Genomic DNA, 18,607 nt, shown 5'->3' with positions numbered 1-18,607 from the left:
GTGCTCACTAGGAGTCAAGTCAAATATGTCTCCAATTTCAGAAAAAGGTACAATATATTTTCCATCCTTAGCTGTTACTAACTAGGACATGGTATTCCACACTCTTGCTTGGGAAATGATTTTGCTGTAGGTTAAACGGCAAGGTCACCAAAGCAGATGTCTTGTGTAGAAATAACTATTCTAATGTATTAATCCAATGCTTTTAATAATGTGATCTATACTCATACCTCTAATCATTTCACTGTACACAGAGGGCTCACTACGTCTGGAACCGGACAGCTCTGTTAAATCTGAACACTGACAACGTGGACTATCTCATGGGTGAGTTTCGCTGAAAAGGAACAGGAAGGCATCCGGCGCTGGGGCTGGAGATTCATGTGTGAGAAGGAAGAGGAGAAGGAGGAAACTGCAGAAGCATAACAAGAGAAAGCTGGTATATATATATATATATATATATATATATATATATATATATATTTGCCTTTAGTAGGATGTTTGGATGTCAACAGCATCTTTATCCTAGATACTCTGGGGATTCTCAGGGTTTAACCCTTAATCCACGTTAAATCTGCACCCCCGTAGTTAAAGGGACCCCAGTAAGTTAACTCAACGGGTGTAAAATTAACACCCCATTCATAATGAAGCTCTCAAGCTATTTGCAAAACCAAATCCTGAGTCACCCATAGCATATGGTGCATTTGAGTTTTGAAAATCACCAATCGGCCGATGTGTGTCTCTTATTCGTACTCCATTACTGACAACATCTTCCAGAGCCATTTAGTCTGTCCCAATATGGTATAAATGTGCGCAGGACACTTCGTAACAAGTCCTAAATCTGAGATCAAAAATTCCACCAGACTGCAAGTGGTCCAAAAAAACTTAGGGGGTCATTACAACCTCGGCGGTCTTGCAAGAAGACCGCCGAGGCTGCGGGAGACAGAATACCGCCATTGCCGGCGGTATTCCTGGCTCCCTATTATGACATTTCCGCTGGGCCATCGGACGGTAACAGTGTTACCGTCCGCTGGCCCAGCGGAAATGTCACATCAACATTGCTGCCGGCTCGTAATAGAGCCGGCGGCAATGCTGATGTGCAGCGGGTGCAGTAGCAACTGTCGCGCATTTCACTGCCCGAAATTCGGGCAGTGAAATGCATGACGGGGCTATGCCTGGGGGCCCCTGCACTGCCCATGGCAAGTGCATGGGCAGTGCAGGGGCCCCCAGGGGCACCCCAAGTCCCCTTACAGCCCCGGCGGTATGGCTGTGGCTTTTGCGCCACGGTCATAATTGCTGGCGGAACACCGCCAGCCTGTTGGCGGTGTTACTGCCACCTTACTGCCGGCCGCCAGGGTCGTAATGACCCACTTAGTCATGTATTTATACTTTTTTAGCGCTACATGTCCGTCATTTTTTGACGCAAAAACGGCGCAAACTTGCAAAATACAATCGTATTTTGTAAGTTTGCACCGTTTTTGCGTCAAAAAGCGACGCAAATGCGGCGCTAAAAAAGTATAAATATGGGCCTAAGTGCCTCTGTATTGATGCCTACACATGCCTCTTCACTCAAAGAAACCATGACAGAAAAAACAATTCTTGTGTGGTGCTAGAAACAACACTTCCATCGAACAATTGCGTCAAAACCATACAAAAGCGAATGCAGTAAATTACTTCATTTATATGGGACATATGCACACAAATATGTTGGATTTTTTACTTTGCACTATAGATATTCAAACTTTCAGGCATAGGAAGATGAATTGATTTGCCCAGAATGATAAAGTGTTTGCTCACGTTCTAAAGCTCGGATAAGAACATACAACTCTGCGATTCGTTGTCAACATATTCTCTTCCACCTAGCAATACTCACTCAAACTGTACTCATTGTTCCCTTTAGGTCTCACTGTATTTTATGGTTTCTTTACTGATAGTAGACGCATCGTAACCAATCAAAAAAATGCATACATTTTTGTCCCCTGAACTCTTAGCCAATTTATCCAACATTTATTAGAAATAACTTCATAGAACTGAGAATTGTAAGTGTTTCAGGTTTGTGGCAAATTCTGTTTGGCTCATGCTTAAACAAGATGGCTTTGGGGATAGAAGCCCTGTGCGTGAGTATCAAAGTGAAGAATGTAGGGACACAAATCTGAAGATTTCTTTGGAAATCAGATTTTCAATGTAAAAGATGATGCATTTTTAGTCAGACTATCTGCAACAGTAATGCACCGCACTGGGAGTGACACACAAGGTGACAGGTTTCACACCTGCACCTGCTTGTCTTAGGCCACGTCCATATATGTAATGTAGTGTTGTGCTCTTTTCATTGATAACAGGGTGTAATATGTGCCGGTGTTTGCTGCTGCTGAGCTCCAGCACAGCACGTGTTTCATAACACAGGCACCTATGTATGACAGTCCAACAAATAGTGGCACTCTCAGTCCATTTTTCATAAAAACACATAAGCAAAACGTTTAGCAATTCAAGATACAATAATAAAATATATAATACTAAGGCTCTCAGACCATTCATACAGCTTTGTGCCACCTAGTTTAGTCCAATTGTCACATTTGTACGACCACAATGGCAAGTAGGTGTCATTGTTACTGATCTTTGGTAGTGTTGGTAGGGACCACAGATGGTCCAAGCTTCAGTGGCCTCCTGTGAAAGACCTTAGGCCCTAGCATTTATTATTTTACAGACTAAGCACCGATTAGTAACATTGTAACGATCTATGACCCAATTAAGTTTCAACTTAATTGAAGAATGGTTACTTCTGGATTTAACTTCACAGAAATGCACTGATTCGCAGGCATTGCATTCGGTTTTGAAACAAGTCTTATTTGCCTCAGAGCAAATACCTTGTGGAAGGATATTCGACAGAAGAAAGTAAAGCCGAAGACAACATTTTCAAACTTGGTAACGTTCATGTCAATGTGTTGATTCGACGTGGCATATCTGTAGTTTTGCACGGATTTTTGTATTTATTTAAAGATTTGGGATCCTTTTGGCCTGCGGCACTTTGCACATCATGGAAAGTGGTAAAAAAATGCATTTGCCAGCGAAGGGGCTTTGAAAGACGAGACTAGGGTACAGAGCTTGTGTGTTGTGACTTAGACATGACAATTCACTACACCTCGAGTACAATATAAATGATTTGATTGATAACACTTTATTTCGGGGATTGCCATAAAATGTCATTAGAGGCCACAGCCATACACAACACACCACAGTCACACAACAACAACATCACAAACACTCAAATGCGTAGTCAGAAAGGCACGTCTAACAACTGCACCCAACAATAGATACTGGCAGCAATAGCAACAACACATAATCATAGAAAAAGTACAGACACCCAAACAAGGCCTCAGGTGAATGCCACGTCCAACCAACATACAAAGGATATCACAGATGCATCACTATACTCATAGACGCACACACCACCACCAATCAATGCCGCACACAACCATAACAACACATTATAACAAGCATGCAGCAACATTGATACATCCCATACACATACAACACGCACATCAAAGTATACAGCTATAACACAACCATGTTGAAGGAAACCAGGACAATTTCTCAAACTTGACATCCACATCTATGTGGGCAGATGTATTAAAATATTATAAATAGATAAAACTATATACCGATGAGCCTTACCTGTCAGTCCAAATGTCTGATGTGCTCCAGGCACATTGGGCAAATTCACATGCCCTAGCTTGACTCCTGACTGCAAACTGGCCTCCACATGGCAGGGGCATCAATGGGGCAAGCAGGCAGGCACCTCAAAAGTGAGAGGGGGCTGGGGTGGGGGTACTGTTGGGGGCTTGGGCTTGGAAAGGGGTCCTTGAGTTTAGGTTTGACCGGGGGGGGGGTTATGCTTCGATTTTGATTGTGGGGGAGGGGTTTTGGATTTTGGGGTAGGAGTAGGGACCTTAGGCTTTGGATGGGGTGGTTTCTTAGCAGGCAGAGGGGCATGGGAGGACTGGGAGGTAGAAGGTCTGGCTTGAGGCAGGGAGACATGGTGCTTAGGGGCATCACGGGGTGGGACAGAAGCAGGGAACAGGTAAAGACTGGCAAGGAAAACTTTTTTAGGTACCCGGGGCGTTCATGGGTAAAAAGTTTAGGAGTGGAGGTAAAAGGTGTGGTTGTAGGAGGTGTAGGTGTGCTGGACGTGTGCAATGTTTTCTTGTGTGTGGTGTGCGTATGTTTGGTAGGTGAGTGAAGGCTTTTATGTTTTTTGGGAGGAGAGGGGAAAAGACACAGGGAGATGTTATGCAAGATGTGTGAGTGTATGTTGGGGTGGTGGCTGGAAATAAGGTGGATGTGCTGCATGTGGTCATGATGGTTGTCGTGGTGAGTATGGATGTGGTGTGTGGGGTGGATGTATGGGGTTTGCTCGTGTGGTGTCTATGAGTATGAAAAGACTGGTGGCGGGATCAGGGAGTGTTGGTGTAGTGATGGCAGGTGTGAGTGGTGATGTGACTGTGATGGAGGAGGTGGAGGGGAAGACAGTGCATGGAGTGGCTGTTGTCATGTCTGCAGGTGTGTGTTGACTGTGTGCATGCTTTTGGTGTGTCCTGTGGTGCCCGTGTTTGTCTTTATACACCTTGTCTATTCTAGTGGGTGAATCCTGGTCTGTATATGTGCTCTGAATGGGAGGGGGGAGGGGTGTTGGATTGGGCACAGGTAGCTGGAGGGGGCATGGAAAATGAAAGGACACTGGCTGCCATCAAAGAGGAGGCCAGAGGCTGAAACGATCTATGTAGGCCAGCCAAGCCACTGTGAATGACATCCAGGTAGGCATTAATTTGTTGCATCTGGGATGCCAGTCCCTGGATGGCATTCACAATGGTTGACTGCCCCACAGAGATGGACCTCAGGAGGTCAATATCCTCCTCATTGAGAGCAGCAGGGCTGACGGGGACAGGGACAGAGGTGTCTGCCGTGAAGGAGATGCCCACCCTCCTGGGTGAATGGGCACGGGCAACTGAGTGGGGGGCTATGAGGAGGGTGGTGTTGGTAAGGGTAGTGGCAGACAAGAATGGTGCTGGGATGGTTCCAGATGGGTCCGCGACCACCAGGGAGCTTCCATCGGAAGAGGAATCCGAAGATGATGTTGCTGTACTGGTCTCCCCCATGGTGCTCCCCTCACCCTCTGTCCCACTGATCCCTTTGGCGGCAGTGGACTCTGCCTCCTGGGTCCCGTGGGCTGCAGCTTCCCCACTCGCTGTTGCCACTTCTCCTTTGCCTGATGATGCTGATGCACATAAGTTTAGAAGAGAATGGGAAGAGAAGGTGGGAGAAAAAGAAAGGAAGGAAAGGGTCAATACCTACCCATCTATTACACATACCAGCAAGTAATCTACCACTCCTCTGGCGTGGCAAGGAATGGCTATGAAACATTGCCCTCAAACATTGGTCATGAAGACAAAACCCAATATGCAAGCTGTTACCTCCTAATTCCAACAAAATTACTAGTTTGGAAATGCTGCAGTCTGTCATCAGTCATTCTACAATGGTAAAAACTACCAACTACCCATATATATGTAAAATCTGACTGTTTGGCACATTGTTTTTCATATCTCCTGGATAGATTAATTGCACACAAAATATTACAGTTTGGTAAAGGACTTATGATGTTCAGAAGTCCATTGAGGATACAATGATTTCAAAGTAGAAGTTACCTGGTCACAGGAATTAATACCCAATATCAGCCCTAACTAGATGACATTGGCTAACTTAAGCAGACACAGGGATAGGGAAATAAGGTTTGGAAACCACTCAACATAGAAGTGTGTCTAAACGTAACTAGACAAGGAGGTATAGCATCAACATATTACTGCTTGCATGGTGTTTAAAAGCTAACTCACATCACTTATAAACAGTGGAAGTAATAGCCAGGACTGTGATATTATTCAATGTACAAATACCTCATTAGTACCTACGTAATCCAACTGACACAATAGAAGCCCATAAAACTGAAATGAAACAGTCGGTACTCACCCCCTTGTGGCTGCTGTGCTGCCCTCAAGCACCCATTTAACTCCAGGTAGGTCACCGCTAATATGCGGGCCACTGGGGGGGGTCAGGGTCCGATGAGCACCCGTCCCTTGTTGGGAGGACATCCCCAGCTGGGCCTCCACCATCTTCCGGGCCCAGCTTCTCAGGTCCTTCTGCAGTGGGTACTCCGCCAGCTATGGCTCCCCAGGGTCTGCACTTGCTTGGCGATGGCCCTCCAAAACCCCATTTTGTGATGGGTGTGACTTGCACGGGAGACACAGACAAAAGGAGATATTCATGTAGAGTTACAGTACACCTACAGCAGTGGCCTATACACAGCATGCACAGCACTTGCTCATACAGAGTTCACAATAAACCATTATCATTCAAACAACACAACCTCAGCAGTCAATGATGCCATGTCTATATTCACGCACGTTCGTCATCAAACAACACCCTAGCTGATGAGTACACCACATTGTACTGACCTGTTTATCTGGAGCCCCATACAACTGTCCATACAGGGGTAAGGCCCCTTCCACCAGTTTCTCGAGTTCATCCGAGGTGAAGGCAGGGGGCCTATCTCCTGCAGGACGTGCCATTGTGACTTCCAGATACAGAACACAGCAGATCATGCAGTGGAGGTCTTTCTTGCTTGAGTGTCAGGAGTCAAGTGAGCTGGGCTATAGAAAATGGCAGTCACAGCTGCTGCGGTCATGACTGTCACCACTGGCGATGACCATCATTGGCCCCGGTTTCCCATAGATATCAATGTTAACCAGTGAGGAGTTGCACCGTGGTTCCGGCTGCCTACCGCCATGACGACTAATGCCGGTGGAATGAGGTCACCTCCCTCTTTCCTCTGCATGCAGGATAGGCGGTTGCCATTTCACACATTTTAAAGATTTCTATGTCATCCTAGTGCGTCATAGCATGAAGTTAATTACTAGTTGCTTGATGTACTATGTCAACTCAGGTGAACTTACTAGTGAAGTGAGTGTCACCTGCCAATATGTCTGATGTATAATCTTTTCAATGTGTGGATGTTTGATAACTGTATCCGACTTAGGGACGAGTTTATTATGTCTGACATTCATCTCTGTACAGAACCCTTGTGACAAGTAGATCAATGGAATTGACAGCCAGGATATCACAGTTGTGCAGTTTGTGAATAACTGTTTTCCTGTGTCAGGTTTCATGACTTGTCCTATTTACCCCTTCTATGGTGTACTTTAGTAACAACAGTGTAACAGATGTCCTGAAATGTGTTCTGTCCTATGCCTAGAAACCGTCCAATGGGGAAATTGAGAAATGCACCGGTCTACCGGCCCCAAGTCGACCTTGCTACCATGGAAAAAAGACACATAATACAGACTTTTCATTGGAATCGTCAGACCGTCAGGGAATTGTGTACCCAGTTGGAGCCGGATCACCTGCCAGCCATACTTAATCCATATGCCATCCCGCCAACAGTACAGGTGTTATCTGTCCTGCATTGCCTCGCCTCAGGTTCTTTTCAGGTGACAGTGGGATTGTCTGCAGGAATGTCACAGTTGATGTTCAGTTTTGTGTTACAGGATGTACTGGATGTCTTACTCAAGCACATGAACAGCTACATCAGGGTCCCATAACGTGCTGATCTGTACACTGTGAAGTCAGCCTTTTTTTACATTGCACATGTTCCACATGTCATAGGGGCCATCGATGGCACCCACATCACTTTAGTTCCTCCCAGGGCCAATGAGCAAGTCTGCAGGAACAGGAAGAATCACTATTCGATCAATGTGCAGGTGGTGTGTCTTGGCAACCAATACTTATCCCATGTGGCAGCAAAGTTTCCTGGATCTGTACATGAATCTTACATCTTGAGGAACAACAGTGTCCCATAAAGGATGTAGCGACTACAGAGATAGGGCCTGGCTCATTGGTAAGTGTACCTCTGTCTATGTCTGCCGTCTATGCAACTTCACTTCACAGTCAGCTCTGAGCCTTTCATAGTTCCCTAATGATTTGTACCCTTGTGCACACAGGTGACTCCAGCCACCCCAACCTGGTCTGACTCCTGACACCAGTGAGGCACCCTACAACAAATGGGGAGGACAGTTACAATGAGGCGCATGGCCGAACGAGGCATGTAATCGAGAGGACATTTGGGCTACTGAAAGCAAGACGCAGATGCTTACATGTGTCCGGTGGTGCCCTTCAGTAAAACCCCCGGAAAGTCTGCCAAATCATTGTAGTATGTTGCATGCTACACAATCTTGCCCTGAGAAGACACATTCCACTGTTGGATGAGGAGGAGGTGGCAGCTGGACCAGTGGCTCTGGCTGATGACTCTGGAACTGACGAGGAGGCAGATGAAGAGGATGCAGCTGACTAGGACTGAGTTGATTCAGCAATTCTTCCAATGAATGCAAGGTACATGTGGTCTAAAGTTTATGGGACCTCTAACCATGTCAGCCTAGTGACATTATCCCTTCTTGTGTTTTGCATCAGGGGATGCAAGTGTACTACATACATCCGTCTGTGTTATGCATTTTGATGGGATGCTGAGATATTAACAGGGAAGCTGTAGCTGCTATACTGTCAAAGGCATGTGGTACTTGCTGTTGGCATGGCATGACTTCAGCATAAGGTTCCCTATGTTGCATTGTTTCAAGACTGCAGATTGGATGTGTATGGTATTCCCTAAACATATCACATGACAGTCCAGCTGCCCATCCACACTGTTTCCAAACCTGATGTCAGGTAACTACCTGTTTTAGATACTATAAAATAGGTTTTCTGTTGCTGATGCTTTATGATATGAGATCTCAGATGTCAGTCCAAGGAGATTTCCCTGGATCAGCGCTCAGCATGTCAAACTAATTGGGCCCCTGGGCAGAGGCCGGGGTTTTCTGCTCACTCCACCTCTATTTGATTGGGCTCCCGGGCAGCGGTCGAGGACATGTTTCCCTGAACGGTTCTTATCTGGGTTCTTTACCCGCACAGGCATATCACCAGCCCGGTGCTCCTCTTCCAGCCTCGGGCCTTAGCTCCACCCACCTTACAGGTGCACTTCAGACTGCACAGCTCTGCCCACAATGGAGCTCTTTGGTGGGAGACAGGGTACATCATGGACTATTCCTTTTATTTTATTTTGTGGTCCTAGATATTCTAATATATAAAATTAACTGTGTACAAGCATGTGTGTTAAGGAAGCTAGTGGATGACCCCCTTTTTAGTCCCACGGTGTGGGTCGGCCTACTACATTGAGCTTTCAGGTTCTTGTACCCAGTATTGTTGTGAGCAACCTTGGCCATGGCATTAGATACAGAAAAAAGAGTAACTTTGACACAGCGTTGATTGGATATGGTGCTATCTCAGAAAACTTTGGAATGAACTTTCAAGAACATGTTTCATTCCACCCGAATAACATAAGGTTTTCTCATACTACTTCACCTTTACTGAAATAGCAACTATATCTAGATAACAAATAGGATTTGAACCCACTCGGTGGAGGCAGTGATATTATCCTACTATCAGGAACTGGGCTGTGAGTGGCATTTGTTTATACTTTTTTTGTGGCTCTGAGGCTGACTGTCTGACAACAATGTCTAATTCGATGGCTGTGCTTTTGAACTAACAACAAACATGTCAGTATACTAATATGTATACTTCCTCGGTGTTCATGCACAGGCCATTTTGTTTTTGTGTTGCTGTCTGTGTTTGCAGGTACTGGCTTGTTGGCAACATCCTATTTCAGACATGTGCACCTTTGTTATTTGCATTATGTGTTATTAGATTCATAGGCGCTGCTTAGCCCACACAACCTGAAGGAGCCCTATTCAGACCGTGGGAGGGTAAGATCATTTTAAACCACTGGATGTTATATCTTATATTTTCCACCTGCTACTTTGGCATGTTCACTCACTGTTGTTTCCCCGAACAATGTGTGCATGACAACACACACAGCCAGTATGTTTCTTGCCATTTACTCATTTGATGTGTTTATGTTTTCTTGCTTTTATTACAGGTCACCAGTAAAGGAGGTACATACACACATCCATGTAGGAAACATTAAGATGTAGACACATTTGTCAAGAGGGCCATCTTACTCTCTTCCAGTAAGGTTGTTTTCTAAGGTCTTGAAGAAATGCCTTTAGATCCATAGGAACTAAGAGGGGTGTGAAACATGTAGACCTTACCCTGGCACTGTAGGATTTATATACAGAGATAGTCATTGGGGATTCTCGGATCATCAGTTCTGATTTCTGTCCCCGTTGTTTTTAAATCTTGGCATAGATCTGACCACTTATAGTAAAGTTACAACCCTGATGCCTGTAGCTAATTTGAATCCACTTTTTCCAGTGATTCCCACTCCCATTACACTCAAGCAGAATCTTTATGCTTGGTGTTAGCTGGCACCTACTGAAAAGATATCTGGCAAAGAGCCCTATCACGGGCCCATTGGGCAATGCAGCACCGGCCCAATGAGGAGCAATGCCCGAGGATGAAGCATGCTTCATAATGGTGGGTAAGGGGCACTTGATCCTAAAAAGCTAATGCTTTGAAGGACCAATGTGTTCTTGACGACTAAGTACTGGGGCATAGTATTTTCAGAACAGTGTACCTTGCTAGACTGCATATTTATACTTTGGGAGACTGTGCACGGGACTATGGTGATTCTCCCAGTCCCTCTTTTTTTTGATAGTCCAGAATGCCCAGTGCACTGTCAAGGTGTGCTTGTATCTGTGCTAAAAAATATTCAACACCACACCAGCATTTCCAATAGTTGCTGTGGTTAGACAGAACTCTGGAACCAAAAATACTGTGGGACAAAAAAATCATGCCAAGAATAATTAGGACAGAAATATTGTGATGGTAAGTTTCTATAAGTAAACCAAGTTTTAATATATATAACTCCGCATATCTGTACCCTGACAATATATATATCTTCAAGGTAAGTAGATGTGGAGTTAAGGATAGTAAATTTACACTTACCTATTTGCACTTACCTTCTCATGTTTTTGGTCTTCGATGTTTTGACATGATGTTCTTTCGACACAATATTTATGTTTCCGATATTCTGTCAGTGATCCCCTCATTTGCCAGTGGACTCAGTATACAACGATTAGTTGGAGGAGGCAGGCATGGTATATTCAAAATCTGTGGGAGGGAGATGGAATAATCAAAATTAATGGAAAATTTTTAAAAAATTAACAAGAGAACTGCAGGCTGCATTTACACTTACAAAACGTTCTTGATCCCCTACCATCCAATACTGTAGTGTTTGTCTATTCCAGTATTTTTAAAAGAGTGTGAGAAGTTGAAAAAACTAAACTTTTAGATGTCCAAGCCCCCTTCCCAAAAAATGTTAACATAATTAATGTTGATACAAAACTTCAGAACTAAGGGCCAGACGTAGACAGAGTAGACATAATACAATGCAGCAATTAAAGTTGCTGTGCTACATTGCGTGAACAGGAGAGAGCAAAACCGTGTTATCTACTAAGAAGTGGTGCAGTTCTGTTGTCTCCCTGAGCTGGTGCACTTTTAACAGCCATGCGCCAATGCAGACACCCTCACATCATAGGGCAAGTGCGACTGTGCTGTGACCATCAAAGTTTTAGTGCAGGAAGGTGTCCCTTCCCTTCCTGTACAGAAATTATGGTTAAAGGCATTTTCCTCTTTGTATGTGTGCTGTAGAAAGAACTACAGGTGCAAAGAGGTAAAAATGAGGAGAAATTAAAGCATTTCTCCTTGTTATGCCTGCTTTGGGGAGATGTAGGATTTTTACGCAAATCCCTGTCAACAAATTATTTTTTGATGGGGATTTGCATTGAAACCCTTGGATGATTACATGGTAATGCCTATGAAACACCCATCGAACACCCGATGATGCAAATAAACACTTAGCATTACTTTGCATTATAAACCAGCACAGATCACGATTTATGTTGGATTATATATAACACCAGTAGACTTTGCGTCTGGTCTGTGTTAACAAAGTAACACAAACCCAACGCATAATTTTTGTAAACCTGGGCTTAGTCTCATGCCACTTGAGGCATAACTGCCCTGCAGGTCACAGATATTGATACTGAGCAATTTTATATAGCGCACATATGCCCTAGGGTGTCTTGGCGCTGGTGTCTACTAGAGTAGCACTGAGACATGAGCATATAACATAACATATCATAGAGAGCAAGAAAATAGCCAAGTCTTGAGATGTTTCCTAAAGCCGGACAAGTTATTTTGACCTCTAAGGTGTGCCAGTAGCTTGTTCCAAAGTTGGCATGTAGTGTAAACAAAGCATTCTGACACCCTATGTAATTCTCTTAATTTTAGGAACGTTAACTGTTCTGAAGGTAACAGAGTGCTAAGTTCTTCTGGGAGCGTACCAGGAACATTTCCTCTATAGGTGATCTGGACCTCTACCAAGAAGCGCTTTGTGTGCCAAGCAGAGTCCCTTAAAAGCAATTTTATTCTTAAACGGGAGTCAATGGAGCTCCACTAGTACCTTTGGCACTGAATTCAACTTAGGGATTTTCCTAAGCAGTCGAGCTGAAGCATTTTGCAGAGTATGAAGCTTCCTTGATGCTTTGTTGATGAATGTCTGTGCATAAGGCATTACAATAACCTGGCTTAGACAGAACCAGCTCTGTGACTGCAGATTTCTGGAGATCATATGGAAAGAAGGGGAGGATTTTTCTTAAAGTACGCAGCAAAAAGAAACAACATGAAATGAATTTGTTGATCTGGGCATTAAAAGAATGCAGGGGTCAAAAATCACTCCCAAATTACTAACTGAAGATACTGGAGCGGGGGGAGGCCCATGGACCAAAGCCACCAAGTTTCATCCCGGAAAGTAGTGTTCTTGCCAAGGAGAAGAACCTAAGTTTTATCAGAGCTCAGCTTGAGCCTGTTATTGTTCATCCACTCAACCACTGGACCCATACAGCTATTTAAACGGTGAGCAGTTTCACACAACAATTTGAATGTCATCTGCATATGCAACTGATGAAACGTCAAAAGTTAGAATTAGCCTAGTAAAGGGGGCACATAGATGTTAACGAGTGCTAAGCTATGTGACGACCCCTGTGGGGCCCCACATGGCAAAGAAAAAGGCTTAGACACAAAGGGGGTTATTCTAACTTTGGAGGAGGTGTTAATCCGTCCCAAAAGTGACGGAAAAGTGACGGATTTACCACCAGCCGTATTACGAGTCCATTATATCCTATGGAACTCGTAATACGGCTGGTGGTATATCCGTCACTTTACCGTCACTTTTGGGACGGATTAACACTCCTCCAAAGTTAGAATAACCCCCAAAGTCCGTAAGGTGACTGCTTGTTCCCTATCGGAGAGGAAGGGATGTAGAAAATCGCTGGCTAAGCCACCGATACCAATCTCTGCCAGACGATCCAGAAGAACACAATGGCTCACGGTGTCAAAGGATACAGATAGATCCAACAGGATCACTGCAGCCTTCCCACCACTGTCCAGAACACTTCTAAGCTCCTCCGTTGCCACTACCAGAGGCGACTCGGTGCTGTGATTCGGCATACAGCCAAACTGTGTGAAATCCAAAATTCCTTTAACCTCCAAAAACTCAAGGAGTGAGATGGTCATGTGTTTCTCAATCATTTTTGCTGAGAAGGGGAGGCAGGATATAGACAATATATATATATATACAATTCCATCTCATTTGGATCCATTGAAGGCTTCTTCAGCAAAGGTAGGATGCAGGCCTTCTTCCATTTGAAAGGAAAATGACCAGAATTACAGATTTTACTTAATAATGTGGTTAGTGGAGAAGCAACATTCTCTACTGTATCATGTATGATTTTTGGTGGGGAAGGGTTGGACCGGGCTCCTGATACAGTGTGTCTGATAAGATCTATTATTCTTTCCAAGGGGAGAGGAGGGAACTTACCGAAGTCGATCTTATTAAGGGCTACCCAGTTTGTTTGTAAAACCAGGCTTGTGCCACACAGCTGAAGTTCAATTTTTCATATATTTCCTCCACTTTGTTAAAAAAAAAAAATACCAGCGCTGTCTTTATACACAAGAGTTGTATCCCAGGAGACACTGAATAAACTGGCTCAGGCCTCGTACAGCAGATGTTTACTTCAGGTTACACTTACTATACAGTACATTTACAAAGCAAACCTATATCTCAGGTTTTACAAACCTTACAACATCAGGCCTCACACAGCAGACCCATCCTATAAGTGGTAAAGAATATGCAAGTTTTGACTTTGGACTTCAGAGCTATTTCTCAGGTTATACAAAACCTACAGGTGTTGCTTTAAACTACTTAGCTAGACTTTGAGTGACTTCAAATGTATGCATTATGACACCAGATAGCAGGGCTATCTCTCAAGCTACGCAATATTTACATATTGAGGCCTCAGGCAGTAGGAAATTTGAGTCAGGTAACAAAGTTGCAGCTGGCAGAGGGGTAATGTGGCAAGGGGAGGGTGAACAAAATAAATAAATAATAATATATATTTTTTAAAAATGTACTTCGTCCTGCCGCACCTCACCGCACTTCGTCAAGTCTCCACTGGACTGCAGGCTCCCAGACACAGGCTTCCAGCCTGACCTGCGGCCAATCCTAACACTGCTCTCATTCTGCTGGCAGCCGGAGAGCAGCATCAGGATTGGCCTGAGAGCCCTGGCTTTGCGCTCCCAGTCAGACTGGGCCTGCTGTCTCCAACTCGGAGACACTCGGAGGTTTCAACTATACACCAATTCTGTATTTTTTGCAGAGTGTATTAACACAAAGGGCCTGATTTAGAGTTTGACGTGGGGAGTGACTCCTTCACAAATGTGAAGGATATCTCATCTGCCAATTACGATCCCATTATAGCAAATGGAGAGCTTAAGGTGGACGGGATATCCAGCACGTTTGTGACGGAGTAACCTATCCACCAAACTCTAAATCAGGTCCCACGTCTTATGGAAATCTTTGTTAGTCTGCTTCCTTTTTTGCCCTGTTTTTCTATTTCTTTCCTCATCCAGCTATTTCCCTTTCATTGGCTATTACTAATCCTAATGCTCCATTGAAAATGAGAAATCTTAAAATGATACATTTTGACCAGCACTTGGCACACGCTCCACTTATAAATCCACTATTTACCACAAAATATTTGATACTCATCCTTGGAAAAAAAAAACTGCAAATTACTATTTAAATCCTACAACATTTTGACCAGTTTTAATGGAATTAGAGCTGTCAAGTACACCATTTGCCAATAGATTTCTGGAAAAAACGCCCTTCCTAGAGAAATACTAACGCCGCTCTAAAGCAGTTCTTAAAACACATAGGCCCATATTTATACTTTTTTAGCGCTGCATTTGCGTCATTTTTTGACGCAAAATCAGAGCAAACTTACAAAATACATGTGTATTTTGTAAGTTTGCGCCGTTTTTGCGGTCAAAAAGCGGCGCAAATGCGGCGCTAAAAAGTATAAATATGGGCTTTAATGTGCAAAAGAGAACACAATTTACCAAGGTAGGCTCAACGTGTCCTGCCAAAGCATGCCAGAATATTTACATAAATGTGGCCGCCTCTCCCCATTAAAAGCACTGAAGAGTAAAAATAAAGGGCATGAGTGGCCAAATCAAGCCACATCTTAGATAAGTTGGGGTCATCGGTTTTTTGAATGGCTGAGGTCAGTGCTTGGCATTGAAATATAAAAATGCGGGTGTTCACTATTCCAGTGTGCCTGTATGCTACTGAGAAGTACCGGTACTCCCCTACTAAAAGCATTGCACGCCTGCTCATAAGTGCAGGTCCTCTTCCTTCCCGATTCAAGAAGTGCCTGTACCTGTGAGTACCTTCCCATTTAAAGCACAGAGATCTTGGCCACACCTTTGAGCCTGTGGCTTAGAAAAGGTGACATGGGCCCTCAAGCAAGCAACCAAAATGCCCCCTTTGCTCACAGTTTGGTGCAGACAGGCAGCTGTAATTTGGGTCAAGGTGGCTTTCACACCCCTGAGCACCGGTGCCACTGCTCTTGCTACACTATTGCCGAGACGCCTTTGCTTCTAAATAAAAATGTTCAGTAATTCTAACTCCCATCACCCTTCACCCCGTTCTTATGTCTGGGTGCTTCTGTCCCCGTCACAGGCCTCTTCGAGCCCGGGGATCTGATGTTTGAATTAGAGAGAGAGAACTCCACGGACCCCTCCTTGACGGAGATGGTGGGGGTGGCCATCCGCATCCTCAAGAAGAACCCTAACGGATTCTTCCTGCTCGTGGAAGGTGAGTGGGCAACCTCCGTCGTATTGGATGGATACTGAAATGAGAAAGGCGGCACTTGTCATCAGCGAATGCTATTGGTCAGGGGACAGTGCTGGAGAGTAGCGGTACCATTACTAGATAAGGAGGGGGGGGGGCTGGGAGGCTTTAATAGTGTATGAAAGCAGTTACAATGCACTAATAATGGCAGGGCAGTGGGAGGGATGGGCAGAATTCTTCATAAAAGAGGGATTTAGCGCGGGTAGAAGGAAACAATGGGTAGGTAGAGTGAGGGAAAGGATAGATTATGAATAGGTGTAGCATGGGAGAGGGAAGAGGAGATTTTCGTTGGAGGATGTTGAGATAGACTGCAACAGCTATTAGATGGAGGATGGGGAGGGGTTGCAGATGGAAGGAATGAGTTGTTTTATTGCAGCTCTTTTAGCATAATGGATGTCATTCAGTTTACAGTACAAGTAATGACTCAAAATGCTGCCTCTGTCTTCCCATTCCCCTCCCTTCCACGTTGCCATTTTTCGGCACGAAGTTATACATTGATCTTATTGTCTTGATCCCACATTTGAAATGTATTCAATGCTGCCCAAATTTCTAAAAACTGAAACTGAAGAAGGACTCATCCTGAGATCTGGCCCTTAAGGGTTCCTGCTTCTGCCACTGTTCTCTTTCACTAGGAGGAAGGATCGACCATGCCCACCACGCGGGGAAGGCTCAGCTGTCACTGCACGAGGCAATAGAAATGGACAACGCCATTGGCCTAGCAGACAAGATGACCTCAGAAATCGACACCTTGACCGTGGTCACAGCTGACCATTCTCATGTTTTTACGATTGGCGGCAACCCCAGACGTGGAAATTCCATCTTTGGTAAGTACCATTGCCCCCTTTTGTAGTGGTGTCAAAGCACAAACATGTCAGAGGTAGAAATTCTGTGGCGTCATGTAGTAGTGAAATAACCTCTAACTGCGAACATTCTTCCCATGCTAAATAGCACTGCTCCAAACATCTGTCTATGAAATCTGGTTGGGCTCACGTCCTGCGATTCTGAGCAAATCTCTTAATCTCCTCGTGCCTGAAAATAAAACAAGCATTTGCAATGAAATAGGTCTCACAGTTGCTTGAGTTAGAGCTATTGGCATTGTAAATGAACAACTGGACTTTTCTTCCCACATAAATTGGCCAACCCTGCCACATAATCTGGTCCACTCTGCCACATAATTCCAGTGGCCCTGCATATAACTAAAGCACTTCCATTTACCATCTTCCTCTAACTGCAGAAACAATATAAATGCTGTCATTATTTATTATATTTTTTGTATTATTATTTGGGGTCCCCCCAACCTAGTGGGGGGACCCAGAGATGACCTAGAAAGAGCACATCGTGTGGTGAGTTATGTGCAAAATTGTTTTGTAAAAGGAATGCCCTGCAAAGCATTATGGGGTGAGTTTTCTAGTGCAGAGAATGCTGTAGTATCTTGACTGTAATGCTCAGAACAGCCTTTAGAGGGCACCGCTTGTAAGAAACATGGTCATGTGACCATATAGTCAGTCACTAGAGAGCATAATGACATGAAAACAGAATGGCAGAACGTAATGCAGTGTAACCATATGTTTAGACCATAGAGAGCTTAGTGCATTACACATTTTTAAGCCTAGCAGACCTACTAGAATAATATTACAAACAAGCCCTTAAAATACAAACTACTCCCAGCTGTAAAACTAAAGTTTCAGCCATGAGAGAACTTAAAAAACATTGACTGGTAGGAGGGATTATCATTCTGCTGTGCCTCGCAACCTAATGTGGGGACCCAGAGAATCCCTAAACAGAAAGACTGTATTGTGCTGAACATTTTGATGTTGGTCCCATTGTCCTAGGACCATTACACAGTGAGTTATGAGAAAAAATGTTTTGTTAAAGGAATGCCACACAAAGCAATATGGGGCAAGAGTGCAGTGAATATTGTAGTATCTTGATTGTAATGCTCAGAGCAGCACCTAGAGGACACTGTATTAAAAATAGCATTTGTAAAAAAAGCATGGTCATGTAACCACATAGTCAGCCCCAGAGGGCGTAATGACATGCACACTGAACAGCAGAATGTAATTCAGTGCAATCATATATGTAACCCATAGAAGGGGTAGTACCTTACACATTTTCAGGCCTATAGCAATACTATTATAAACAAGGGCCTTAAAACTCAAACTGCTCCCAGCTGTAAAACAAAAGTTACAGCAATTAGAGAGCTTCAAAAGATGTTGACTGGTGGGAGAGGTTACTATATTTGGGTACCCCCAACTTAGTGTGGGAACCCAGAGATGACATAGACAGAAAGAGCATGTTGTGATGAAC

At 44.2% G+C, this 18,607-nt stretch overlaps 1 protein-coding gene across 1 annotated transcript in view; it reads left to right on the top strand.

Moving 5' to 3' along the window:
* The window catches only part of LOC138300552 (alkaline phosphatase-like), a 188,818-nt gene that overhangs the window by 152,774 nt on the left and 17,437 nt on the right, over window positions 1–18,607 (top strand). Inside the window, exons 7-9 of the mRNA XM_069240084.1 lie at window positions 252–321; window positions 16,130–16,264; window positions 16,933–17,124. Coding sequence (XP_069096185.1) covers window positions 252–321; window positions 16,130–16,264; window positions 16,933–17,124 — 397 coding nt within the window. The remainder of the gene's footprint in view (window positions 1–251; window positions 322–16,129; window positions 16,265–16,932; window positions 17,125–18,607) is intronic.

This window comes from Pleurodeles waltl, chromosome 6, assembly GCF_031143425.1.
Source record: "Pleurodeles waltl isolate 20211129_DDA chromosome 6, aPleWal1.hap1.20221129, whole genome shotgun sequence".
NCBI classification, from domain to species: Eukaryota; Metazoa; Chordata; class Amphibia; order Caudata; family Salamandridae; genus Pleurodeles; species Pleurodeles waltl.
The sequence above is the reverse complement of the archived record's forward strand: the minus strand, read 5'-3'. Positions and strand labels throughout refer to the sequence as shown.